This window comes from Haliaeetus albicilla, chromosome Z (assembly GCF_947461875.1).
Source record: "Haliaeetus albicilla chromosome Z, bHalAlb1.1, whole genome shotgun sequence".
Lineage (NCBI taxonomy): Eukaryota > Metazoa > Chordata > Aves > Accipitriformes > Accipitridae > Haliaeetus > Haliaeetus albicilla.
The window spans coordinates 42,312,084-42,339,985 of NC_091516.1; the positions used below are offsets into that span (position 1 = coordinate 42,312,084).

Genomic DNA, 27,902 nt, shown 5'->3' on the forward strand with positions numbered 1-27,902 from the left:
AACTAATATAAATCATTATAAATCTAAATATAAATATAAATGTAAATATAAATATATATGTATACATATCACCTGGCAGGATGATTCCATTGTTTAGCACTCCTTAGTACCCCTTCAGCACTGAACATACTAAATTCAGTCTTACAGGTCTACTTCCTATGGCTACCAATCCCACATAGGATAAGGTCATCCACAAAAGAAAATTCCACAGACTCCTACAAATTGCTCACTCTGATTTACAAGTCATTGTGTTTATTCCTTGAATACAAGCATCCAAAATTCTTGAGCTGTAAAATTCCTGTTCCTTTCCACCAGGTGCCTCAGCGCCCAGGCTTCTTTCTTGGATTGCTCAAAGCTTGGTATCCACATGTCTTGGAGAGAAGTCCAGCCAGGGTTTGAAGACGAGAACCAGAATGCGTCTGGTTTGGGGCAGCTCAGATGGTTAACCTGAGCCTTCCATCTCTGAGGCAGCCATCCCTAGCAATGGAGAGAAATAAAAGGGGTTATTCAGGGACCCTGGCAGACAGAGAAGAAAGGTGCTATGCCATTAGTAAACCATCAAACCATGTCAGTGACATTTTCCTTCCCACTACAGGCTCTAGCCATGTCCTTGTGGATGTCAGAGGGTCAGCTCTCCCCATAGTGTCCAGGACAAGGCCAGTCATGCTGACAACAGCCTGAGTCTCAGATCAGGTCTGGCTGCAAATGAGCAGCACCAGCCCACCCAAATTGAAATTCTAAGGCAAGGAATTCTATTTTCATAATTATATTCTGTTTTCATCTTAAATATACACACACATAATGAGATTTTTTTAAGGAGAGAAAACAAGCCATGAATCTGACCAGGAGAGCAAACTGGTCTTCATAATTTTCTTGACTAGAGAGCCACAAAAGCATGGGGAAGGAATATCTGTATCTAACTTATTCTATACCTTTCCATGGTTGTATTTCTAGCTCAAAGAGAGGACATCTGTCCACATTTGCACCAGACTCAAACAGGAAAGCCTGCTTAAATGTAATGCTTACCAGTCTGCATTCCCCATCACTTCAGCTCACCTTAGTAACTTCAAATGCTTTCTTCATCTCCCTTTTACTGGCTGACCATATAGTGTACTGCTCAGACTGTGACCAGCTAAAATACAGCCTAATGAATATCGGACAGCTGGACATAAAAAGTTTTTTGAGTTTTTTTCTCCACTGAGTTCATGGAGAGTTTAAAAAATGGCTACTGACTCTTGGTACATAAACCTGGAAACCTTAAAGGAATGTGGCAATTAAAATGAGTATCCACCAACTCAGAAATATATGTGGTGAGAGTTTTTAGCTTCAGTCTAATTCCAGGTAAAGCTCTGTTTATACCAGCCAAATCCACCACAGCTAGCAGCCTCAGGAGACTGAAAGCTCATGGTGCCTTTGAACTGGCCTGCTGGTGTCATGGCTGGCACCCTTGCAAGACTGCTGGACCCTCAGTGCTGGGCTTCCTGATAAGACAGCCATTTCTAGCCGGTCTCTATCAGCATAATTTCAGGAGGATTAGTCCAGGAGGAAGATGTCCAATTCCTCTCACAAACGCACAACCTGGCTTAAATATCGATGTTCCAATGTTTAGTCACCAAATGTGGCCACAGACAATGGCATGTTGTCACTACAGCTTTGAATGTACCCACACATATGCAGATGCAGACAGTCATAGAGTATTTAAGTCAGGAGGGACCTGCAGCGATCATCTAGTCCAGTTTCCTCTTCCAAACATGTCTAATCATATCTAATTGCCTAGGGCAGCACTGAGTCTTAAAACACCTCCAAGGACAGAGATCCCACAGCCTCTCTGGGCAACCTGTTTCCTAACGTTCAGGTTATCTAAAGCAAGTCAGCAAGTTAGGCTACTCTCTGTAACCTGATAAAAACCTCCTCCCTGAACAATTCAAGCTGCCTTCTGCTGAAATGACCACCAGCTCAACGGTCAATGTGTATGAGCTCAAGCACTGCTGCAGTATGAGGGACACATGCTCTGGCCGTGCACCCGCACCTTCTGCCAACACCTTTTGATGTGAAGATGCACATTGCAATGGCATTGCAATACTAGTGGTTGTAGGCTGGCCAGAAATCTGGTAACCAAACTTCCTGGGACAAATCTGAGCCCATTGCCATTTTAAAGCCTCTCTGAAACGTAAGGACAAAGTCACATGTACCTTTTCTTTCCTTCTGATGTTTTCCCACACTCTGTTACACACCATGCACTCAAAGGTGTCAATGTAGTTGTCCTGGGTGATATCTTGCACTCCCCACTTCCGTTCCTTCATCGCTGTAAGCAGTCTTGGGTTGGAAATGTCCCCTTTCAGTTTCCATCGTAGGTAGGACTCATATTCTTGATCGTTTGTATCCAGCATTTTGATATAGTGGGCCAGTTCCCGAGGGTGTGAAAAACTGGATACCAGGATAGCACTCTTGTTACTAGGAAGCCAGTCTACAATGCTGGGAGACCCAAAGTACACTGGCACCACTCCCAACTTCAGTGGCCGCCAGAGTTTTTCAGTGATGTAATCTTCACAGATAGCATTTTCAAAAGCAAGAATGAACTTGTACTGTGCCAGTATTTTATAGAAGTTCCCATCATCCATGGCAGTTGGATTTCTGAGATGCTGAGGAAGGTCTCTGTTATGCAGACATTCCCCATAAGAGTCTACTTCAATGTGGCACATCAGCTCACGCACGTAGCTGTCCCGATCAGAAGGAGGGTTGCAGTCAGACTGCACATATACAAGTGGTGCAAGCCTCTTCCTCAAGTTGTTCTTCATCTGCAGTGGGATCATGTACCTCAACGACTTCAGGACCTCTACATCCTCAAGGTACTGAGTGGTCAGCGGTAGGTGAGAATGGCGGCTAAAGGTTGCAGTGTGGTTGAATAAGGTGATGGTCGGTTCATGGAAGAGTTTGTAGTTGTTTTTTGGTGACTCTTCATGGAAAAGGGCCCAGTCATGATAGTCTCTACGAGGGAGAGGTAGGCTGTCTATACTGAAGTCAGTACCTAGACAAAAGCAAACAGTGTTTAGTCTGCCCCTGTCATGCAACACTAAGTACAATGACACAGAAGTCTAGTTTTAATTTAATATCAGCCCTACAACCATCACATTTCTGACATTGTAAGGCAATACTGCAAAGAGAGCAATTCATGCAAAGACAGAGGAGTCTTATGATAGATAAAACTGAATTTGGCAACAGAATAATCTAGAGAATGGGGATCAGTAGTTAATATTAGAAATGGTTTCCTTTCAGGTGATATTAGTTTAAAGGCCTCTCATTTCAAGGCTCACTAGGAATTTTATATTTTAATGCACTGAAATCAGACTAATAAAGTTCTGTAAATAGGGGAACAGATGGTATTGTCTCCATCTATGATGTGAGCAAAATGATTACTGCAGGGCTCAATTTTGTTCTAGTACCAAAATAACAAAAAGGATGCTAAAATATTGGAGAGGGTTAAGGAGAAAAATTACAAGAATGACTTCAAGTCTTGGAAAGACATTGTACTATAGAGACTCTGGAAGCCAATCTATTTAGTTTATCAAAGAGAGAATTAAGAGATAATGTTATCACAGCTGCCTCCCAGATACATAAAGCAGCAGCTTCTGGCAGAAGATGGCTCCTCAAACAAATGCCAATAGTAGAAGAAGAACAATGTCTCAAGTCTAAAAACAGACCACTGCAGCTGCTTGCGCCTCCCCACAAGGACACAGAGCCTCCATAACAACTTTGGAAAGCTGTGGTGGAAGCTTTAGGACAAACCTAGATGCCTTTTCTCAAAGTCTGATCTGTGCAAAACTGAATTCAAAATATCAGCTCATGAATCTGACACTTGCTCTCCCTTCAGTATCGCTGTATGACACTTATACAACTAGCCTTATTGCAGATTAAATGCAAAGCTGATGAATCTCTGTCAAGATACTTCCTCACTGTCTTGTAACTGTTTTTCACTTTTACTTGTATCTGTTTTTTACTTAAGTATGAGCACTGAACATACAAAACTTTCAACTGGTATTGTCAAGCGAGGGAGGTTGACTGTTTTCAACTGAAGGGTGGTCCCAAGCCCTCAACACCAAAAGGACGAAGGGCTGTGCCACTCTGAAAAATGCTATTTGCTGCCTCTGGTTTTGACGTGTCATAGTGATACAAGAATGTGAGGAAAACTGGAAGTGAATCAAATTCTCACAGGGAAGCTTATAAGGCCTATCTGGTTTTGAAAACACTTTGTTCTAAGTGATCCCCAGAAGAGAAGCAGCAGTGCATACAGACAATAATGAAAATGCTGTGGATTGAAACCATAAGACTTCAGCTGCACCCCTCGTAAGGGTGCTCGCTCCCTCTTTAAGGTAGTATTGCAGGGAAGAGGGAAGAAAAATGCAGGAAAGAATGAGACAAGGAAAGGGATGAGAGAGTCTGGTGGGTTGACCCCGGCTGAATGCCAGGTGCCCACCAAAGCCGTTCTATCACTCCCTCCTCCTCAGCTGGACAGGGGAGACAAAATATAACAAAGGGCTCGTGGGTCAAGATAAGGACAGGAGAGATCACTCACCAATTACCATCATGGGCAAAACAGACTCAACTTGGGGAAAATTAACTCAACTTATTACCAATCAACCAGAGTAGGGTAATGAGAAATAAAACCATATCTCAAAAAACCTTCCTTCCACCCCTCCCTTCCTCCTGGGCACAACTTCACTCCCGGATTCTCTACCTCTCCCCCTCAGTGGCACAGGGGGACAGGGAATGGGGTTTATGGCCAGTTCATCACACGTTATTTCTGCCGTTTCCTCCTCCTCAGGGGCAGGACTCATCACACTCTTCCCCTGCTCCAGCACAGGCTCCCTCCCACAGGACACAGTCCTCCACAAACTTCTCCAACGTGGGTCCTTCCCACGGGCTGCAGTTCTTCACAAACTGCTCCAGCGTGGGTCCCTTCCATGGCGTTCAGTCCTTCAGGAGCACACTGCTCCAGCGTGGGTCCCCCACGGGGTCACAAGTCCTGCCAGAAAACCTGCTCCATGGGGTCCTCTCTCCACAGATCTGCAGGTCCTGCCAGGAGCCTGCTCCAGCACAGGATTCCCACAGGGTCACAGCCTCCTTTGGGCATCTGCCTGCTCTGGCATGGGGTCCTCCACAGGATGCAGGTGGATATCTGCTCCACCGTGGACCCCCATGGGCTGCAGGGGGACAGCCTGCCTCACCATGGTCTTCACCATGGGCTGCAGGGTAATCTCAGCTCTGGTGCCTGGAGCATCTCCTCCCCCTCCTTCTTCACTCACCTTGGTGTCTGCAGAGTTGTTTCTCTTACATGTTCACACTATCTCTCTGTCTGCCGTTTCTGTGTCCCAGCAATTTTTTTCCTTCATAAATATGTTATCACAGAGGCGCTACTACTATCGCTGATGGGCTCAGCCTTTGCCGGTGGCAGGTCCATCTTAGAGCCTGCTGGTATTGGCTCTGTCAGACACAGGGGAAGCTTCCAGCAGCTTCTCACAGAAGCCATCCCTGTAACCCACCCCCTGCTACCAAAACCTTGTCCCACAGAGCCAATACAGAGAGAGACAAAAATGCAACATGCAAAACTTACTAAACAAGGAGAAAATTAGGCAAAGAGAAACTTAAAGAAAAATGCTCTATAGATCAGAGCACATCAGAATGACTAATTCTAATGCAATGCTCAATCGATATCAGTCCAACAAGAAGACAAAAGGCTCTTCAAGATTAAAGGGAAGATAACATCAGCATGTTCCCTACTCCATGAGATGAAGGAAATAAAGGCGCTTATGAGGGGATAAAGAAAGCACAAGACTACAATTACAAGCAATTTCAACTTCCAAACTACAAATTAGGAAATCTTATGTATGTGGCAAAGTGCAGAAGAGAAAGACAGATGCTGTCAGAAGTTCTGCATCTAAGGAGACATCTTTCATTCAGGATTCATACTACAAGGACTGAATGCTCCAGCGCAGAAAAGCTGGACATCCTCCTCCCTTAGGAACAACACCCCTGAGGTTCTGACAGCACGGCACCAGATCCAGCTCATGCTGACTCAGTTGCATTGCACTCACTACATGCAAAACTCTGTGAAGTACGTGACAGTGAAAAAGTGGAGCTGGGAATCCCTCCCAAAAGCAGAGACAAAATCCAGCAAGTGGATGCCACATCTCACTTCCAAACAGGAGATGGTGGCACTTGACAAAGTCATCACCTACACCTAGGGGGTTCCCAGGCCAGGACAGTAAATCAGGACAAGCTGCAAAGGTGTTCCTAACAAAGCAGTTCTGCTCAAAAACATCTGTACCCCATATTTTTGCATAATATTTTTTCCTAAGCTTTGGATCATTCTTCTCTTGACTAGCTCACTGACCAAATATTAGGGGGAAATTAATGCAGCTTCTTTGGAAAGTGAAACTGTACCCTGATCCAACCTTAGCATGGAAATGCAGATGTTCGAGTCTTCAATCAGCAGGCTGTTTAGAGGGTAATTCTGGAACATCAAAATCTGCCTTTTTGCAGGCCCACAGCTCAGTGCATCAAGGTGGTTGGGGCAGGGGGCGGTGGTGGTGGTGTGTGGGGGGATGTAGCTTTTCTGTATTGACGCAGCATTTTTTTTCACCTTCAATACCACCTATGACCTTTGTCTCTGGAGGTTTTAGCATTGTGAGATCATTTATTGTGGTTTAAAAATAAGTAATATTTTTGCATATTTTGACATTTTCTTTACACAGTTCATAGCCAGCATCACTAGAAAAATTAAAAAGCTACAAGGAGAGTGTTTTGTCCAGTGTAAATAGTCCTTTTAAAATAAGTAAGTAAAGCATGTCCACAAGCCTGCTGAAAATGAACAATAGTCCTAATGTTGAAACAGAGTTACTACCAGAGACCAAAACCACCAGACTTTACAGCTTTCATGTGATGCAAACACAGCTTTACTTGTCTTTTATTGGGTCAGCTTCTCATTCCTTTGCTGTCATTCCTTCGCTTTCATACTTGACCACATTATTATCAACTGACAAAGCTGACCTACTTGGAGCTCTGAAAAGACTAGTGATAAGAAGTTTTTGGTTCACTGGTAAGAACCAAGCTAAAGGTCCTTCCTTCTTATATTTCCAGTTCACCTGTATCCTGACTGAGTGAATGAGATTCAGGACTCTCTTATTTTGTTTTGTTTCCAGACAAAGGAGCTGAACCTGCCAGTCACAAAAAAGCATTTGGCTTTATTTTTCCACTAAAACTCACTTTTTCTCTGAAAAGCAACCATATGGGGAAAAAGAACAAAATTAACAAAATAAGGCCTACTTTTAAAAGATGCTCTTTTGTGTTTTGTAGACTCACTGTACAGTACACATAGTGGGAAGTTTCTGAGGCGGCTGAGCCAGAGCAGCTCAGAAAGTTGCACTAGCTGCTGCTCCTTGTGCAGAATCAATAGATTTCTTTCACTACTTTCCATTTATAATCTGCTAGCAATCTCTCAGCACATGAGCCAGGGGAGTTGCACAGTTACCAGCAAGGGCATTATTTTAAGACAAAAGACATGCCCAAGTGCAACAAAGGCCTTGCAGAACCTCTGCTAGGGGTGACAAGCTGGAAGACTGGAAAAAGCTGGCTCGATCTCAGACTGTCTTTTCATGACTTGGCAACTACAGGAAATTTATCTTTCCTCCCATAAACAGGGAGCACATGTGATCGGAAAGCAGCATGAGACAAGGCAACGGTCATCCCACAGATGTGCACCGTCACTTTTCAGAGTCCTTTTACAGGGAACGTACATCTCTGGATCCCTACTGATGGTATTCACCACCAGGCAAAGTTTAGCACAATGAGCTGTGTAATTTTCCTGCTCTCGGTGATTGCCACCTAGAATATTTATCTCTAAAGGAAAATAACTGGGCAAGAGGGAAAGTTACTCCTTTAAAAAGAAACAGATCCTTACCATAGAACAGAAATGCTCTCGTCATCTGATTGTGCTGGTAGGTCTTGTTGATAGTAAAGAAGCAAACATCCTCTCCGCACTGACCCAGTCTTCCTGTCTCCCCAGTCAGGGGGGACCACCAGAGCAGGATGGGATAGTGATTTACATCAGACTCTGTCTTGAAGCGGCTGGGAAATTCCTGCTTCTTAAACTGAAAAGCGTGTATCTCCACAGGCTTTAATGGGCCACTGTGTAAACTGGAGATTACTGCCACCTTATTCTCTGAATTGCCCAGTTCAGTGATAACCTTCAGGGAAATAAACACAAAAATCACAGCGCATCACTGTCATTAGCCAGGACACCCACTTGACAAATCAGAGTTTAAGCATCAAGCACTAACTAAGTCTGCATGTGAAGTTTCTGTCAATCAACATGGATGCATTTCACTGACTGCAGCCACCATCCAGGTGATCTTATGTGAGAACAGCAAAAACTTTAATTTGGATTTGTAAGAAGAAGGGAGAAAATAAATTTCTGTACTGAGATATGGCCACATCACACATGACTTAACAACACAACTTCCACTTTCTCCTTGGAAAAAGCACAAAACAGAGAACAGCCATTCAGTAGCGAGCTTTCTTCTGGAAATTAGCTGTAAATAAACCATGAAGTTTTCATGTCTCTGTGTGGCCACCTGTACTCACTCCTCTTAATTTTTAAACCACTGACTGAACAAACCAGGTGCAGACAAGTCTTAAAAGACAATGTAGCTACAACTTCATGGTTAGGTAGAGGAGAAAAATCTCATCTGCATGCAGAGAAGTGAAAGATCTACCAGTATAAACCATCATTTACAGATCTGAAGCCCTATGAGGAACCTTAAAAACTCTCCACCCATAGGATAAACCTCTAACACTCATCATCTGCTATGAGACAGACATCCTCAGAAAATCTGGGGGACTTCTGGTGCCCAGGAAGCCACTGCTCTTTTCTACAGGTAGTACCTGACATAAAAGTGTCATGGGGCAGAGAAGTCTGCTGAGCAGAGTAACAGAAATGGTGCCAGCACGTATTGCCACAGGACACATAGCTCCTGCTGTGAGCTTAGGGGCAAAGACCTTCCCGCTACAGTGCAAATGGCTTTTGTGCATACACCTTCACATGCAGTGCATAATGGCACCCCAGGAACAGCTGCAAGAATGATGCAGGAACGCAAACCCACCAGACAGCTTTGGTCACAGCACTTTTGCTTGTCGGATGGCTCTGAAAGAGGATACTGGAAAGCAGGAGTGTTGTTTATATTAAGTTGTTTGGAAACATTTATCTTCCCTGATAGTTTTGCTGCATGCATTCATTTGGCTGTTTGCTGTGTCATTTGCTTTACTGTGTAGCAAAACACACTGATAGTAGCTAGACTAAATAGGCTTTGTGCAACGTAGGATACTGGGAGAGCCCGCACAGGAGGCTGTGCAAAGTGCACCTGTACAGAAAAATACAGGAACACTCCCACATTGGCAAGTGGACAAGTTACTGGCTGAGGAAAAGATGCATACATCTAATAGTTTGAAAAGATATAACTGCAGCAATATAATTGAAGTAAGTCTGTAACTATTTGATGTCCAGGTTTCTCCAGGAACATGCTCCTTCTTTGCTTCCAAATTTTGCCCTGGCAGAATTTAAGGAACCTCTATATTTGTGTAGAATTTCTAGTATCTCTCTCTGAACTCCTGGGGATTGATAAGCCACAACTATATCAACAGCTCATGTGCTACAGCAGTCCCAGCACCAGGGCACCAAGTGTCATTGTCCAGTGAACACTCCCAGATAAAAATCCCAGGTCTTAAAGACAATGTAACTACAACTTCATGGCTAAGTAGAGGAGAAAAGTCCCATCTGCATGCAGAGAAGTGAAAGACCCACCAGACCTACCCAGGCAGAGGAAAGCCCTAACCAGCTCCAAATCTGCTTAGCTGTGGAGGTGCAGCAGAGTCTCAAACCCTCCCAATAAAGGTCCTAAAGACTTGCTAGTGTTACTCCTGTGCTAGGGGAGCCATATCACCTTTGGATGCCTTGTTCAGAGGAACACAACTGAAAGTGACCATTAAGTGTCAGTGACTGCCCTCCAAGAAATGGCTCCAATTTGGAGTAGGCAGCTGGCCTGGGAGACCTTCAGAGGTCCTCCTGCTGGCTTCACTGAAGTTACCTGAGGTACCTGTCTGAACCAGAGCCTCAGTTCAGAGCACAGCCCAAGTGGAAAGACATCTCTGGGGCAGATCCCGACCTTCTCATGACTGAAGTCTCCTACAGTCCCATGACTGCCAGACAAGGCTGATTTAATTTGTCTAAAAGTTGTTCTCTTCTAACAAAAATCTAGGGTAACCTGCACCAGCCACAAATTAATATGCCTCCATCTTGATTTTTCTCTTATGCATTTTTTCACTGACCAGCTACTGGACTTTCCAACACTAAGAATGGCCTTTGAGTCAGGACTGATGGACAGATTTCCATTACCACTTACTCATGTGCTCAGATTTCCCTGGTCTGTCTGCCACATTAATATGAAATGGGTCCAGCCTTGCCTCCCTGCCTAATGAGTTCAAACACATGAACAGAGGAGGCAATACTGGATGCAGGCAACACAACATGGCATGGTATGGTACACCACTCCTGAGAAACTCCTCCAAAAGCCAAGGAGCTATGCAAGAAAGGTGTTTTCTGTGCGATGTCACTTCTGGAGTCAGCTGTTACCACCAGGCCAATGCTGCTGACAGAGTTTCTTTAAACACTCCTCTTAAACACACACTTGTACAGAAAACTTCTGTTGCCTACAATGCTCTCTCTCATCTGAAAGAACTGTGTCATACTTTGAGAGCAAGAGCAATCTCATGCATACACCCCCATTTGCCCCTGTACCTGAAGTGTAACCACGAAGAAAAAGGCAGCTGCAAAGCAGAAGCAAGATGCCCACAGTTTCTTCCTCCTCATCCTAATCATGCTGCACTGCCAGGCCTGCCAGAGCAGTTAGAGCTAAGTGTCAGGAAGGCTGGTTTGTCTGAAGTCTTCAGCCTTTGCTGCAGGGCTTTCCCACTCCATCCTTACTCTTCATGGTGACCGTTGCTGAAAAAGGGTACAGTATCAATAAAAAATCAATAAAAAATGCTCCTTCAGCTCAGTGGTTAGCTTGATGTCTACCTGTAGCTTTCTGTAGGTGCCAGAGCCACATTTTAAGCCAGGTATCCAGAAAGCAGCCTGCACAAAACAGCACTCTCATGCACAGTCCCAGGCATCTACTCTCCTTCTGGTCACCCTGGACTTGGGCATCCTCTCAAAGCAGGGTCACACATCCTCTTATCCTTGCAGTCAGCATAGAGAGACACTGATGGGCCTGGCTCGGTCCTGTGTGGGAACACCAGCCATTTTCCTCAGTTTCAGATGGCAACTACTGCTTTTCAGCAGACTCATAAACAGGTGAGGAATGAAAGACTTTCCTTCCCTGGGCAAGCCCTGAAAATGCTCCTGGAAGAGGCACACAACTATCTGGCCTTGGGACTTACTACATGGCAGTCTTCTGGGACTTCTGTTCATCAGTGTATCTAGCCCAATGCATAGAGAAAGTAAACATACAGCATACACACAAATGCTCTCCACACCTAAAAACATTTAAATTTAACAAGTTCCCCTTCCCCTGTAATCTACAACTGCGCTGGTCTGCCTCTTCTCAAATAACTCTCTCCCTTCCCCAATGATTTTTTTAGCCTTCAGAGCCCTAGTGTTTTGCTGCATGCTGGATTTCACTGTGTGAAAATCCCAACTCCTGACAACAGGAGTAGGTGCAAATTCCAGCTTCATCCTACAAAAAAAAAAAAAAAAAAAAAAAGAGGATGGGAGAACAGTAAGACTTTATCTCTCAATACAGAGGAGTAAAGTTTGAAAATCTGAGTATTCTGAAAGCTCAGAGAGCAGAAACACACACAAAAATATTTAATAAATTGCTACTTTAATTGCTAGCTCTTTCAGAGATGTGCCTCATGTCATTTAGGCTGGTTTTCCATGAAAAGAAGGTGTATGTGATTGCATTGTCTCCATATGCATGCACCTGCCAGCCTTCCCCCCATCCTAATCCCATTCACAAAGTTCCAAAAACCTGACAAAGAGGGATGGGTCCCAAAACTACTGCCTGCTGTAGTACTACCTCTGTGGCACTGGCAGCTAGAGATTAAAAAATGATCCTGTTTCTGCTTCCACTGCAATATGAGTTCATCCCTTCCCACTGACCTCTGAAGAAAAGCCTCTTTAGTAAAATCTTACACAAAACCATGCTGTGTGAGTTCTGCTCTGCATGGGACAGCTGCTTTTGAAGGTTTTGTGTGGGCACAGAAGTGCACGCCTGCCAGCTGAGCACTTCTCAGATCAGGTAGGATCTTTTATAAAGCCTCTGCATCTTCTGTGCCTCCTGCATTATAGCCAAAATGGGGCATCAGGAGGGGAAGAGGCTGAATTCTGCCCACAGCTGTGTTGGTGAAAAGCTACTCAAGGCACATCCTGGAGCAGATCAGTATCTTTAACACCACGTCTTACCCTGTGCACAGCAAAAAGTAAGACTCTGATGACCCACTGAATGTCCCCCTACCCACTGCCCGGTAAAAGAGTTGTAATCCTCCCATTTTTAGGTATTCTTCTAGAGGGGGAACTGCCCACTCCATGGGTGTGCTGTACCAGTTGCCCCAGGGTATTGCGCTGGGTCGGGGCTTCATTCTTGCACGTGCAGCGCCCTGCCCTCAGTACTTTTACCTAGCGATGCGGTGCAGTCCGCGCTTGCCGTGGGCCACACAAGGATCTGTCCTGTCCCAACTCCGCTGGCAAAGATGACCTTGCAGCGCTCTCCCACCTCCGTCAGGCCGAGCGGAGGAGTTGAGGGAAGGAGGGTAAACCACCACTCCGGCTGTCCCGCGGGAGCAGCAGCTCCCTGCAAATCCTTCCAGACTTCCTACCCGCTCTCCCTGCCGCCTCTCCCTCCAGCCCTGCCTCGCTCCATTTCTCCGGGCTCAGCATCCCCGCAAGGGCTGCGCCGCCCCCCCCCCCCCCCCCAACACCGCTCCTTCCCTTCCCGAGGCTCAGCCAGTCCCACAGCCGCGGCGGGAGGCTGCAGCTTCGGCCCTGCTCCCCGCCGGGGCATCCTCCGGTTGGGCGCCCGCTGCTGTACTCACCCCGAGAAAGTCGCTCCCGCCTCACCGCCGCCGTCCCCCTCTGGTTGGGCTTGAGAGGGTTTGGGGGGTGTGTGTATGTTCGGCTTCTTGTTTACTTTCAGTTTGTGCACCCACTTGGTGCGGGGAGGGAGGCGGGGGGCGGGTGCTGGGCGAGGGCTGCGGCGGGGCGCGCGGCGGGGCGGTGCGGGTCCGCGCTCCCTCCGCCCACCGCGCTGCCAGCCGCCGGGGGGGGGAGTCGGCTCTTTTCGGGGTCCCCCAGGCTCTGAGGAGGGAATGCAGAGGGCTAAGCGGCCGGAGAGCGCCATCGCTTCCCCCTGGCCCGACTGCTCTTCCCTCAAGTCCCGCACTGCCAGACCTCACCCTCCCCCCAAAATAAATGCGTCGCCGATTCCTATAGCTGTTGGCGTAATCGCGCTTTTCGCCGTTTTATTCTTTAACAACTGTGCCGGTGCTGTCTTGGCGAGGACCGAGATTCACTGTATCAAGCCAGAAGGCAGCCCGGAACAGAAATGCATCATGGCCGCTGAGAAGCCCCGGAGCGCCGGAAAAGGCGGCTGCCGCCCTCCCGGGGCGGGGACGGACGCGCACAGGCACCCCTCCTCCCGCCGCGCAGGGCCGCGGCGGCCGTGCCGGCGGAGGAGCGTGCCTTGCCCCTCCTCCCCCCCCCCCCGCCTTGTAGAGGCGTCCCCGCAGGGCCGCGCCGAGCCATCAGGAGAGAGCCCTGTCCCTCAGCTCGGGGTTGCCCGGGGCTGGGCCCCTCTTCAGGCAGTCTTTGGCATTTGTAGTGAAGGATGCTCTGAAAGGCTGTTTCTGCTGGCTCGGGGCAGAGCCTGTATTTGTCCACCCGATACAGACAGCTGAACCATCCATGTTTGTATTCTTAACACGTCTACGTCGTACGTACGCATTTGTATTGACACACAGATACCCCACGCCTGCACACTTCTTCATATGTACTTGTATTTATACACAAACGCTGGAGAGCACAGTCTCTGCTCCTTCTAGCCCAGACATGGCAGGCAGGGGAGGTGCAAAGGGACGATTACCTGGGGGAGCAGACGGAGGAAGAACTGAGAGGAGGCAGAGGGAACACCTGATGTGCTTCAATTGAAATGCACGCGTGATACAGATTGCACAAATGTTAACGCACACAGCTCATCTCCTTACTCTACAGGCATGGGTCATATCTCTGGCCTTCCTGAGAGGCTCACAGGGGTACCCAGCAGACAACCTGAACCTAGCCCTCTTTGGCAGTTCAAGAGACCCCCGCCACACTGGCTCTGCCCCCTTTCCTCCGTAGCTATGCTTGCCTGCCACGCATCTGGAGCAGTGCCCACCTCTTGCTGCACATACTGCACCATGGAGCTCTTGATTTCTCTCTGAGCTACCAGGCTCCTCCTAAGACGAAAACTGGTAACTGACACTGCAGTGCTGGGACACGACACATTTATTTATCCTCCACTCTTTGTTTAGAGCTTCATCGCAGCTCTCATTCTATTGTTGCTTCTTCCCAAAGGTCCTAGTTGCCAGAGCCATATTTTTAAGTAGAAGCTTCAGGTGGCATTTTAATATTCTCCGTGAAGCCCGATTACAGATATTAGACCTGTAACATGAACTATCTCTACCGAATCTGAGCCAGGAGGCGTGCAGCAAGAACCTCCAAGTATTATTTTATAAAGCAGATCCACACTAAGGCAGAGTCCTACTTTTGCAGGCCCAACTAAGGCTTTCAGAGCGCCTCAAGGCTGAGAGGACTGAAGACAGCATGCCACAACAAGTGTGTAGTTCAGTAAATTAAATTGAGCAGTTGTAGACAGATCAGAAGCCTGTACACTTTATGGAAGGATTTGCTGTGATCTCACTGGGTTTTGGTCTGGCCCATCATTTTAAAATTCAGTTATACTCATGACTTTCAAGCTTCCTTAGTTGGCAGACTCCCAAGTTGCTCTCATGAGGACACAACTTGTTTGTAACATGCTTAAGCTTCCTGCAACAGGCTTGGTTTTCTCAGTTACTGGCCCTCAAGCCTTTAGAAGCAGTCCCCAGACCCCAACAACCCACAGGTTCAGGCTGAAAATGCAGAAGCTAGTCCTGAGGGCAGTGGGATAGCTACCCCATCTGCTGTCCACCCCATGCCATCAGCAAGATATTCTTGGACCAGCTCCATCCAGTGGCTGGCATCAGAGAAGCTCACTTTTCTTGTCCTGCCATGCCATTCTGAGGAAGTAAGGTCCTATTGCAGGATCTGGCCTGTCTGTAATCCATCTTAAATAGCTGGTAAAGATGATACCATCATAAGAAACAGCAATGGCAAGTCATTACATGTTAGTTCTGGAGGAAGTGTGACCAAAACCCAAACTGTTCCTCAAAGAGCAGAGCCAATAAACCAGATTTCTTGAAGATCTGTGTCTCAAGTGCCCTCTGCCCAGGGAAAGCTGTTGGTATCTAACGAACTCGCAGTGCAACCTTTCCCTCTGCAGGTCAGGAACAGCAACTTCCCTTTCTGCTCTCTTACAAAACAGGATTTACTGCCTTTGAGGTTTCTCTCATTCATATGTGCACATTTCCTCTGATCTGTTTATAATATACCTTGTTTCTTTGTAGGCTCGTCTTGGTTCTTTGGGTTTTTTTTAGAATGTTGTGCATTTTATAACTTTTTTCTTTCACTTAGGTACTGCTGGATATTCTGTCTTTAGGTACGTCTTTCTCCATTTCCTTTCTGTTATATTCATAGTCCTATAATCCAAAGCAACCTTTCAGTAGATTGCTCTCTTTTTTCCCCTCCACTATGATATTACTATAGCCTACATTACTGTCATACCCAGGGGCACCAACCAAACTAGGCACTCCAAACAGTCACTGTACAAACATCCTAGCAGAAACAAACAAAGTCCCCAAGTGCATTAAAACAGACAGGACAGAAAAAAGGCAGAGGCAAGGAAAGCACAGAGGCTAAGTGACTTCCCAAAGGAGACAAAGTTGCTCAGTGACAGAATAACCACCTGCAAGCCCGATTCTTCTTTGTCCTGGATCTTGTGTTTCAATTTGCAGCCGTGCATTTATATTCCCTCACTGTTGCTCTGGCACCATTCTTCTTTCCCTAAAATCACTGTAAAACATGTGACACACCTACACCCTTTCAACTTGAGCACCCCAGAATTAAAGACTTTAACCCTTTCCACCACACATGGAATGATTTCCCACCTCCCCGAATATAAAGCACAAATGGAGATGTATGCACTGCCCTTACTACACATGTGCTCTGCCTGTCTTTAGCCCTCCCCTCTCTAAAGCATCTCAGCATGCCCCAGACTATGAACCTGTAACACTGGGTCAGCTGCTTTTCCTGACTATCTTCAGCTCAGCTACTTTGTCCTTCTGACCCAATACCACTTCAGAGGATCTCCTGCCTTCCCTGATTTCACCGACTGGTTACAACTGGCTGTTTCAAAACCTCCTCTGATTCCACCTTTTAGAGAGACCAGATTCCTCAGCTTTGCCCTGTCAGAAAGTTCGACTCTAAATCGGAGCCATTCTGTGAGTTTCCATAGGGGAGGAACACAGCTCACCCTGCCTGTCGCACCCAAGATTCAGTAATGCCAGGGACCTGCTATTTGCAGCATTGTAACTTTCCACCTCACCTGCTGTATTTCCCTTTCCCAGAGCCTCTGTTTTCCCATGTGTTCCCATAGCATCAGTCTGGTGCTGTTGGTCTCACGGCCTTGCACCTGCAAACTCCAATGCTGGTGTTCAGGTGGGTTCTCACAGGAAATACGCTACCACTAGCATGAGAAATGCCTCCCTTCACTTCTCGTGTCTCAGATTTTAGTTTATAGAAGTGAAAACCCAAGCGTAAAGCACAGCAGAGTAGATAGCAGCCACCCAAATAACCGGTCAGCGCTAGCCCATAATGCACGGGCAGGGACGTGACGACCCATCAGGCCACAACGCTAACGGACCCGGCTGGCTCCACAGGTTTTCCTCAGCGCAAGCTGGAAGGGGAAGAGCGAACTGGAGAAGTACCCCAGCCCGGGGCTCGAGCCCGGCCCAACCTCCTGCCGCCTCCCCCGCTACCTTTCTGAGGGTTAATTAGCAGACCCGTGGATTAAAGCTCCTCAGGGTGCTGCCGGTACCGGTGGCGGCTCCGGGGTCGGAGGACAGCCGTCCTGCCCCGCCGCCGGCCGCTGCGTCCCGGCCAGGCGCCGGGGCGGGCAGGCCGCCTCTCAACCCCGCCGCGCAACCCTGCCCTCCGCGCCAGGGGAGGCGGTAGCGAGCCACGCAGTAGCAAGCCACTCGGCCTCGAGGCCCACGGCCGCTCTGCTCCCGCCGCTCTCCATGGTTAGGCCAGGCGCCAGAAGCGGCGGCGGGGCGATGGCTGCAGAGGGGAGGGCGGCGGCGGCGGCGGAGGAGGAGCTGCAGCCGGAGGGGGAGGTTGGCGGCGAGCCGGAGGGTGGGCTCGGGCAGCTGCTGGACGAGGAGGAGGAGGACGCCGGCTACGTGCTCTACAGGTACGGCCGGGGCGGCCGCGACGGGCCGCTCTCCGGCACGGGCGGCCAGGCGGTGAAGGCGCGGAGCCTCGCCTCGCCTCACGTCACGTCACGCCACGCCATGCCATGCGGGGGCGCGCGCGGTAGCACGGCCCTGGAAGTGGCTCTTGCTTGTGAGAGGCGCGGGACGGCGGAGCCGGGCCCGGAGGTCGGCAGCGGGCCGTGGCAGCCGCCCCTGCTGCTGGGGCGGGAGGAGGAGGAGGAGGAGGGCGTTGGCTACGTGCTGTGCAGGTACGGGCCCGCGCGGGCAGGAGGAGTGGGGCACTGGGGCCTGGGGATGACAAGCGCTGGAAGCCGCTGCCGATGCGTGCCGCGCGAACCCAAGTCACAGCAGTTAGGGCTGAGGGACGGGGGGCGGTGTGATCGACTGCTCTCCTGTCCCGAGCTGTTTCACAGCTGGACTGTGGTACGGTTACCTACGTCAGTACCTCCCGTACGCGTTTATACTCTGGTCTATGTCATAGACAAGAATACAGTGACCATCGGGAAGGAGGATGTGTTGGTGGATGTAGATCTGTGCGTGCAGTGGTTTGAGTAGCGCTTTGTCCTTTTTAGAAGCACTGAAGAGACAAAACTGTTTATTTACAGGGACAGGAAGGAGTGGGCAGACATTGAACCTGTCCCTCAAAATGATGGGCCAAATCCTGTTGTTCAGATCATCTACAGTGAAAAATGTAAGTTTTAAACATGTTCTGTACTGGGAACTTAAGGTGGTTAAATTTGTATCTGTCCTTAGCACTGTTAAAGCAAGACTTCACGTTTTTGGATAACATATTTTCTAGAGTAGTACTGTGAAGAAATTAATATTTATTGTGTTATGGTGGTCGTGTGTGATGTTTTCACGAAGCATCTCTGCAGTTGAATCTTCACCCGAGATGTTAATAGCCAAGGTTTTATTTTAAAATCATATGGCTTAAGAGGTAATACAACAGACAGTCTGGTTCACATAATAAGGCATTTCTGGCCCACAGGTGGAAGAGGGACATATGAAGCAACCGCATCTGGGGAAATAGTGTGAGTGAGCAGCAAGGAGCTTTTCTGATTGTTTTGGATATGATTCAGCTGGTGTATTCTTGAGGTTTTTTTGCAGCTTTTCAGTATACTAACATCATTTGGAGGTTTCACTCAACAGTGCTGTCAGAGCAATATGTAGCTATCATTTTAAAGAGGTATATTTAGAGTACTCCAAACAGGAAGTGACTTCAAAGGATTTTTAACCTTACCCACTAATCAGGCCATTGCCTGATAGCTTTGGATAAGATGCTGTTATCTATTTAGTTCGCGATGTCTATGATTATTTCCGGGCTGTTCTGCAGCGGGATGAGAGAAGCGAAAGAGCTTTCAAGCTAACAGCAGATGCCATTGAGTTAAATGCTGCAAACTACACAGTATGGTAAGTGATAATCTTGGGATTGTTTCTGTCATCATTTGATTGCTGACCTCTTATGTCTTTAATAATTTTGTTAGTCTAATCAGTGCACGGCTAGTTGAGTGTACACAGAGGAGTAGTGCAGACTTCCAGTGAGCTTCTGAAGAAAGCCTTTGTTCAGTATTTTCTGTGTCTCATTTTGATTTGGTGGTTTTCATTCACTTAGCTTTGAGGATATTATCAATCAAGGTCAGGATAAGCCACAAAAAGAACTTTACTTTTTAAAATTAGTTAGAATCATAGAATCATTTAGTTTGGAAAAGACCTTCAAGATCATCGAGTCCAACCATCAACCATGCTTACTAAACCATGTCCTGAAGTACGCCATCTACGTGCTTTTGAATACCTTCAGGGATGGTGACTCAACCACTTCCCTGGGCAGCCTATTCCAATGTCTGACAACCCTCTCAGTAAAGAAAGTTTTTCTAATTCCTAACTTAAATCTCCCTTGCCGCAACTTGAGGCTGTTTCCTCTCGTCCTATCTCCAGCCACCTGACAGAAGAGACCAGCACCCACCTCATTACAACCTCCTTTCAGGTAGTTGTAGAGAGCTATAAGGTCTCCCCTCAGCCTCCTCTTCTCTAGACTAAACAGCCCCAGCTCCCTCAGCTGCTCCTCATAAGACTTATGCTCCAGGCCCCCCACCAACTTGGTTGCCCTTCTCTGAACACGCTCCAGCACCTCAATGTCTTTCTTGTAGTGAGGGGCCCAAAACTGAACACAGCACTTGAGGTGTGGCCTCACCAGTGCCAAGTACAGGGGAGCAGTCACCTCCCTGCTCCTGCTGGCCACGCTATTTCTGATACAGATCACTTACCTGATAACGTGGTGTCATGGTTTCAGCCCAGCTGGTAACAAAGCACCACGCAGCCGCATGTTCACTCCCCCCGCCCCCAGCCACAGTGGGATGAGGAGAAAATATAAAGGCAGGCTTGTGAGTCGAGACAAGGACAGGGAGGGATCACTCATCACTTATGGTCACAGGCAAATTACAGGCTCAACTTGGGGAAGAAACAAAATCAATTTAATTTACCACCAATCAAATCAAAACAAGAATAATGGGAAGTAAAATGGGAAGTAAAACCAAACCTTAGAACACCTTCCCCCCACCCCTCCCTCCTTCCTGCCTCAACTCCACTCCTGGTTCTCTCCACCTCCTCCCCTCCGCCACGCAGGGGAACAGGGGATGGGGGTTGGGGTCACCTCACCACACCTTTTCTCTGCTGCTCCTTCCTCCTCAGGGGGAGGAGGACTCCTCACTCGTCCCCTGCTCCATGGTGGGGTCCCTCCCACAGGAGACAGTCCTTCATGAACTCCTTCAACATGAGTCCTTTCCATGGGCTGCAGTTCCTCACAGACTTCCCTGGCGTGGGTCCTTTTCGTGGGCTGCAGTTCTTCCCGAACTTCCCTGGCGTGGGTCCTTTCTGCGGGCTGTTCTTCAGTCACCCACTGCTCCAGCATGGGTTTTCCCATGGAGTCATGGCCATCTTCGGGGGCCTCTTCTCCCCCGCTCACCTCCAAGGGCTGGGGGGGACAGCCTGCCATCTCCCAGAGGTGCTGCCACCGTTGCTGATTGGATCGGCCTGGGGCAGAGTTGGGTCCGACTTGGAGCCGGGGGAGCTTCTAGCAGCTTCTCACAGGAGCCACCCCTGCAGCCCCCTCCCCTGCTACCAAAAAACCCGCGCCACACAAACCCATAACACGTGGCCTTGGCAAAATGCTGGTGCCCTCAGCTGTCCTCAAGAAGAGGCATAAAAGCATGATAGCTGCTATTTCCTGCTAAATAATTACTAAGTAGTGTATTTTAGAGGATCTGTCAGGATAATGTTCAGTTAGGTAATGAATAAACTCTGATATTCAGAGTAGGGGCTTTTAACTCGTGAGTGCTAACAAGTACCTCTTGTACATCTTTATTCCACTAACTTGCATAAAGTCAGAAAATTTACATTATTTTTAAGCACTAAGTCATAGTTTCTGTGATGGTAAGACTAGTGTGGGTAGATAGGTTAATTTGAAACCGGATTGCTGTGATCTTGGATAACATACTGTTGTAACCAGTTGTAATCCAGTTCTCTACTGTTCTATAACTGAATGGCCTTTAACAGAACTGGATACATGGTTTAATTTTTTGCACTCTTTAACTCAATATCTGTTAGTAGAAGTATGAACAAAGATTCTTTTATGTTCTCCTCTGTGAATTTTAGGAAAGCCCTGTTGCAATGTTTGAATGCTTGACTTTTTTATACAGGCATTTCCGGAGAGTCCTCCTCCAGTCTTTGGGAAAGGATCTCCATGAGGAACTTAAGTATATTACAGCTATCATTGAAGACCAGCCAAAGAACTACCAAGTCTGGTAAAATCCTGGTTTCTTCTCAGTTCTTAACATTTTTTCAGATAATTTTTGTTTTGTAAACTGTCTAGAATAAGTTGTTATCATTGATCCTAAAAATTGTTAAGAGTTGCTTCCTGCATCTAGTGCAGTGGCAGTAGTGAAGGAGTTAAATGAAGTTGCAACAGTATCACTGCCAAAGTCCCTTCTGGCAGTTTGTTCTAAACATATGATTATGACATGCTAAAATGGTCTTGGGTTTTTTTTCTATTTCAATTTTTAAACTGTTAAAATAAGTGTGACAGGTCAAAAAAGTGACTCATGGAAAGGCAAACAAAAAAGACAAATAGAAATGAATGTTTTTTCTTTTATTGGCTTTGGAGCTTGCTTACCTATTGTTGCGTTTTTCGCAAGTGAATGGGAATAGGCAAAACAGCAGTGCTGTTATTGCTAGAGAAATTATGTAGTACTAGAAAATTTTATTCTGCTGAAGACTTCGGACATGAGTGTTAAAAGTGGAAATGTGTCACTTCAAGTAAACATAACTTGTCTAAATGGAGGCAATTGGCTAATATGTACGTGTACTTAGAATTTGTTAAGAGTATCATATATTTCTCAGAGCCAAGTGAAATGTTTTGGTACATTTAATTTGAAGTATTTAACTAGTGTTTTTTTTCTAAGTAGTGCGGTTGCTATATGCTGTTTTAATACAGACCACATATTCACAAAGAATTTTTAGACTGTTCTAAAAATAGTTTCCTTCTCTTCTTATTAGGCATCACAGACGGGTGTTGGTGGAGTGGCTGCAGGATCCATCCCAAGAGCTTGAGTTCATAGCTGACATTCTTAACCAAGATGCCAAAAATTACCATGCATGGCAACACAGACAATGGGTTATTCAGGTATTGTATCCACAGAACTCTTGATTCACTAAATAACCTGCTCAGGTTGTAGAGTTTTGCGTCTTAAATACAATCTGAATTGCATTTGGCACTTTGTTTCTTAAAGCTGAAGTGAGAGAACCAATTGCATTTTAATGTGTGGTAGAGGTTAGTTATAAACTTGCCTTTTAGGAAGTGAATTCAAAAAGGTCTATTGTTGGCTGCTTACTGTTATGTGTGTGAATTTAATGATGAGCTAATACCATTGTGTGCAACTGAATAGTGTAGCGTGTTCTTTTTGCACCCTTCCTTATTTTTCTTTGAACTTTGTGTTGCTCTCTGTAAAAAAGTCTCTGTATCTAATGTTCAGAGAACTTAAGAGCAAGGAAAATATATTTTAAAAAATAAAAACTTTTGATTGTGATATTGTCTCTTCCTTCCCTTTCCATAGGAGTTCAAGTTATGGGACAATGAACTGGAATACGTAGACCAGCTTTTGAGGGAGGATGTGAGAAACAACTCTGTTTGGAACCAGCGACACTTCGTAATTTTCAACACCACCGGCTATGATGATCCAGCAGTCCTAGACAGAGAAGTCCAGTTAGTAATGCTGTTCATGCTCACATTAAGCATTCTCCCTTATGTGAAAGCAAAGGAATATTTTGACAGTCCCTGTGGGCTTGTCTTCTATGTTTTTAATGCGGTTTTTGGGCTTACTCTCATGGATAGCAGATCAAGTGTTAGTGCATATATAGATGTGTTCAGTACCACTGACTTGTTGAGTAGTACTGGCGTAAGCTAAGCTTACCCTGGGCAAGCTATTCTCATGAATCTGTCTTCCCACCCTGCTGTTTATTGTGCAAACAAAAATTTTGGCTTTTTATAGTCAGCTAGCTATAGTGGAACAACCTGCAGAAAATCTGTGACACTGGAACCACATAAGTTGTGCTGTTCATTAATATCTTACATCTTACCCCTAGAAAGCTTGGAAGGAGAGGCACTTGCAATATTGTACTAAACTGCTATTTAGTAGTACAGTAGCCACAATGATTTAAAGATGACGTGGATTGTAGGAAGAATTGCCTTTTGTGAGGAATTTGATGCAGCTGGAAAAAGAAAGGAGCTTTCAAGGGTATGTGGTCAGCACAAATACAACTACCTGTGTGAGTTGGCTATTTTTGAGGAAAATGAGCTTTGGAAACTCTTTCAAAAGTGGTATGTTTGTAACTGGAGACAGACTGGGCTTCTAGGCAGTTATTTTACTACTGATGGTGGTAAGGGAAGCTTCACTGTATGGTCTTTGCATCTCAGACTGCTTATCAGGGTTGATGGTTATGAGAAGATGTGATGTGAAGTGAAGAAGCAATGAAAAGAAGGTACTGCAGTTTTTTTGAGTTACTCTTCAGACGAAAGACTGAGTCTCTGAATAGGTCCATTGGTACTTTGTTCGTAGAGGATCCCAGCCCCCACAACCTTTCACAGTTGTCTTTGCAAACTGCCGTAGTTGTACTTCTCTTCCAGTTTATAACTTTACTGCAGATTAATAAATCTGAACCATTTCCATGACTTAGGCTTGGATATTTCCAGCTTTTCTCTCCAAAGGTTAGATCTGACATACTCCCTTGATCTGTTTATACGTGGTACTATGTTCAAGATAATTGGATACCGTCTTAAGAATTGGACTGTCTAAGGTTAAGGCTTCCCAGATGTCATTATAGAACTGTACTTGGGTTGCTTGTTGCTTTATAAAATTCGGTCTTTGTCATAGTGACTGCAGAAGGTTAAAAAAGGTTTAGGGTTGGTTTTTTTTTTTCCCGTACTGCTTATAGAACTTTTTATCATTATCTGCTGTCTCTGAAAATCAGCTGAATGCCTGGTTATGTTGGGGAAGGGCAGAAGGTAAAGTCTGTTTCATGAAGATGAAATGTGGCTTTGTGACTACATGGCAGGTGCTTCTTGTTGCTTTGCCTTTAGAGGAGTTGCCTAACCGCTACTTTAAAAGAACTGCTGCAGAAGGCTGCATGAGCTGAAAGCTCAGGCCTTTCTGTGGGTTTGCTTAAGTGCAGCCTCATGAAGAAAGTTCTGCAAATAGGTACAGAACATACCACATGCACTCATATTAACATAGCTCATCCTGGTCTTTGATTACTCCAGAACATTTCAGCCCCTTGCCATTTCTGAGCATCAAGACACAAGTTATTTCTTTAGCATACCAGGAAAGTATACCGTGTTGTTTCTTAGTGTTACTGCTCATAATTTTGAGAACTGTTTCATTATTGTATAAAACACAGCAAATGGAACATTGCAGAATTTAAAACAGTTCTCACAATGTCTGCCTCTCCGAGACTATATTGTGAGACATTTTTGATCTGTGACCCAGCTGAGATGATCCACAAAAAGACTGAAATACAGACTAGAGGGATGTATTTGGGAGCGTCTGAGCACATTCCAGTAATTTCTAACTGCGCTGTTAGTGGTTATATTCATGATCTGTTATCTTTCTTACAGCTACACTCTTGAGATGATCACAGCAGTGCCACATAATGAGAGCGCTTGGAACTATTTAAAAGGGTGAGGCATCCTTCTCTGTGGAGCAAAGAGAATATCTGTAGAAGGTGTCTTATGCCTAGCTCTTAACTGGAAAGAGCTTTTTGCTGTTCATTCTAGTGTGGTGTACTTAAGCAGGCAGGCAAAAACCTCCACAAGGGGTTAATATATTAACCTAATTTCTCTGTAACTTTCAACTAAGTTTCTGGCTCTGTAGTTCTTGAGGAGGATTGCAAGTACTTCTCAGGCTTTTAAAAACTTAACCTGTAATGTTACTGGGTTCAAGACCATAGAGTAGGAAGTAATGAGCATGCTTTCAGGCTAATTTCTGTTCAGTTGAGCATAACTATAGCAGCTTACTACAACATGAAGCTGTATCATTGCTGCATTCTGCTTACTTTCTGCCTTACTTGTATTTGCACCCTTATTTCAAAACTTGATTTCCAAATAAAGAAGTTGTAACAAAAATTTAGTTCTTCACATCAAGTATCTCAGCATTATGTTTCAAGCCTATTAACCTCTGTTCTAGGATTCTACAGGATCGTGGTCTTTCTGAGTATCCAAATCTGTTAGAGCAACTGTTGGATTTACAGCCCAGCCACAGCTCACCCTATCTGATTGCCTTTCTTGTGGACATGTATGAAGATATGCTTGAAAACCAGTGTGATAACAAGGAGGAAACACTAAACAAGGCATTGGAGGTATGTTTTGAGAGCTTGGTTTTGCTTCTCAGGGATGCCATCTATTGCTCTCTTTTTTATATCCCAACAAAATGGGATTGATCTTTGTACAATTGAGGAGTTCCCAGTGCTGACTTTGTAGCATGAGCTCACTTTCTTCTCTGTAGGTTAGTGAATCTTCTTCTCAGAGTATCTATATCTAAACAGAATCTCAAGCTCCCTTTGCACTTCTTAGCTCTTTCCAAGAAAGCTGGCAGAATTAGCTTAAAGGCCAGCAGGCACTGGGGACGTCAGTAAGGAATGTCAGGCACCATTTCCTACAGAGAATAAATTGCTTCTGGCAATGTTGAGTATCTCCCTGTGTTTCATATTCAGGGAACTTGCTGTGGTTTGCAGTGTAGTTTTTACAAGAACACTTTTCATTCACTGTGGGGCAGACTGGAACTCAGTGTAATTAGAGCTGCAGTTCTTGCCTGGAGTCTCTGTGTTCCAACATCGTTCTTTCTCAACATTTTCCCTTTGTTGTGTTCCAGGACCAGTGCAGCTTTACCTCCCAGATTCATGTCCCTTTATACTATTTCACTGAGTTTGACTTCTTCACCTATTTAGGCATCGAAGCTCCTGTTCTCAACTCTGGTTCACTGAGAAAGGCAATGTCATCTGCATAATAAAAGGAAATTGACTACGACATTTGTAGACAGTGTTCATACCATATAAATTTTACACAGCATATCCTGCAAGTAGGGTTGACTTCTGCTGTGCCTCACTGCTCACCCAGATCAAAATAATATAAGAATAGAACATGCAGAAGTACTGTATAGCACCAGCTCTTAACGTGTTGTGAGAGAAGGTTACTGGCTTGCATAAAGAGTCCTTCTGGGACAGTCTGCCAAGAGAAAAAACGTAAGCAAAATATCTCCTGTCAGTCCATCAGGAGTACTGAAGATGCAAGAGCAGGATGTTCCCCCAGTGTTTTGAAAGAAGTGGTTTACAGCCTACTGGATCACAAAGACAGTCAAGCTTGTCAGGAAGTCACAATTACACTGCAGTATGCTACAGACTGAATAGGCTGTGGTAGATGATGAGTGGTAGGAACAGAAAGTCACAGGGAAGCAGTTGCAACTGAAATAGGACTGGAGAGATTTTTGTGCAGTGTCAGATTGGTTGACTACCAATTGGAGTTGACATCAGTTTGAGGTCATTGGACAGTTGCAAATCTGGTGAATAAAACAAATGTTTCTAAGAAAGGTGTTTCTAATACTGGCTGAACCATATATTGTATGCATTTTATAAAGATAATTAAGGATTCCATAAGCTTTTGGTATAACACTCCAATCTCAATTTTCTTTCATAGCTGTGTGAAATTCTGGCTAAAGAAAAAGACACCATCCGAAAAGAATACTGGAGGTATGTTGGAAGATCCCTTAAGAACAAGCACAGCTCAGGCACTGAACAGAGCACACTGACAGACAAGCAGGAGTAACTGAACATGGAAGAAAACAGTGCTAAGCGCTCAAGCTAGAACAGCTAGTAAAGCAGTACTAAGTAGGGTCATCAACTAGTTTAATCGAGTGTAGTATTCTCCTGGTGAAGAGGTATTGGAATGAAAGAGGAGTGTAGAGTGCTGTATAGTCTTGGGTAGCTGCGGCTACTGGTGATAGCTCTAGGTGCAGTCAAGAAATGTATTAAGGCTTAATTATTGAAATGTACCAAATAAAGGGTTTTTTTCCTAATAATAAATATAAATAGCAGGCACAGCTTTATGTAAGGCACTAAACCAATTTCTCATGCCCTGGCTTATCCACTCATGGTTCCTAACACAGCCACATCACATGCTGCAGTAATGACTGCAGGTACCTTAGCTGCAGTGGATATGAAGTAACCTACTTCTGGTTAGTGCAAGCAGGTGCTGCAGTTGTTGCCTGATGTGCGAGCAGCTATGCAACACTTGACAGCACATGCTATTGTATGCAACTAACACCCAAGTGTCATTTTTTAATAAAAATGGATAACTTAAAAGTATTTGAAATTTTCTAGTTTGTTTCTTTTGGTCTTTAGATGTGGATAGTCAGTTCTTCTCAGATGCTAATAGAGATAAAATACCCGCTTTTAGGGATATTGGATTCTATGGCATTGAGGTGTCTTTTGCACTGGAGTATTCTCATCCCAGAAACATTCCATACACTTGACATATTCAGTGGAGCCTTGAATTCTTATATGCACAGTCAAGAAAAATGCTTTGAGGACCCTGGAAATCTCCTTAGGTTTTTTTTTTAATTCTGTTCAGACAGCTGAAAATCTGAAATTCTTTTTTTTCTTCACCCTTTGTAACCAGACCCAACTGA

At 45.6% G+C, this 27,902-nt stretch overlaps 2 protein-coding genes across 4 annotated transcripts; one reads left to right on the forward strand and one right to left on the reverse strand.

The window, feature by feature from the left end:
- Positions 1–232: 232 nt before the first annotated feature.
- FUT10 (fucosyltransferase 10) lies at positions 233–13,661 on the reverse strand. 3 transcript variants are annotated; one of them, XM_069775688.1, is made up of 6 exons: positions 13,144–13,661; positions 11,732–11,786; positions 10,850–11,053; positions 7,958–8,243; positions 2,193–3,028; positions 233–477 (listed from the first exon to the last, which is right to left on the reverse strand). In XM_069775688.1, exons 3-6 carry the CDS (start codon positions 10,928–10,930, stop codon positions 253–255), a joined length of 1,428 nt encoding a protein of 475 aa, XP_069631789.1. In that variant the 5' UTR covers positions 10,931–11,053; positions 11,732–11,786; positions 13,144–13,661; the 3' UTR covers positions 233–252. The 3 variants fall into 3 exon arrangements, with proteins under 3 accessions (XP_069631789.1, XP_069631788.1, XP_069631790.1); XM_069775687.1 differs by lacking the exon at positions 11,732–11,786; XM_069775689.1 differs by lacking the exons at positions 11,732–11,786; positions 13,144–13,661 and adding an exon at positions 11,129–11,689.
- A 3,802-nt stretch (positions 13,662–17,463) lies between these two features.
- On the forward strand, positions 17,464–27,579 carry FNTA (farnesyltransferase, CAAX box, subunit alpha). The gene is made up of 9 exons (XM_069777165.1): positions 17,464–17,651; positions 18,279–18,364; positions 18,969–19,083; positions 21,369–21,473; positions 22,225–22,351; positions 22,782–22,930; positions 24,839–24,901; positions 25,407–25,578; positions 26,912–27,579. The coding sequence occupies exons 1-9, from the start codon at positions 17,479–17,481 to the stop codon at positions 27,038–27,040; spliced, it is 1,119 nt and encodes a 372-aa protein (XP_069633266.1). The 5' UTR covers positions 17,464–17,478; the 3' UTR covers positions 27,041–27,579.
- The last annotated feature ends 323 nt before the right edge of the window (positions 27,580–27,902 follow it).

Excerpts from the sequence above, each read along its gene's own strand:
- FUT10 (XM_069775687.1), bottom strand. The coding sequence starts at position 10,930 with ATGATTAGGATGAGGAGGAAGAAACTGTGGGCATCTTGCTTCTGCTTT. Across the intron at positions 8,244-10,849 it reads TCTTCGTGGTTACACTTCAG|GTTATCACTGAACTGGGCAA; the intron begins GTACAGGGGCAA and ends ATTTCCCTGAAG. Across the intron at positions 3,029-7,957 it reads GAGAGCATTTCTGTTCTATG|GTACTGACTTCAGTATAGAC; the intron begins GTAAGGATCTGT and ends GCTTTTGTCTAG.
- FNTA (XM_069777165.1), top strand. The coding sequence starts at position 17,479 with ATGGTTAGGCCAGGCGCCAGAAGCGGCGGCGGGGCGATGGCTGCAGAG. Across the intron at positions 21,474-22,224 it reads CCAAAGAACTACCAAGTCTG|GCATCACAGACGGGTGTTGG; the intron begins GTAAAATCCTGG and ends TCTTCTTATTAG. Across the intron at positions 22,352-22,781 it reads ACAGACAATGGGTTATTCAG|GAGTTCAAGTTATGGGACAA; the intron begins GTATTGTATCCA and ends CCCTTTCCATAG.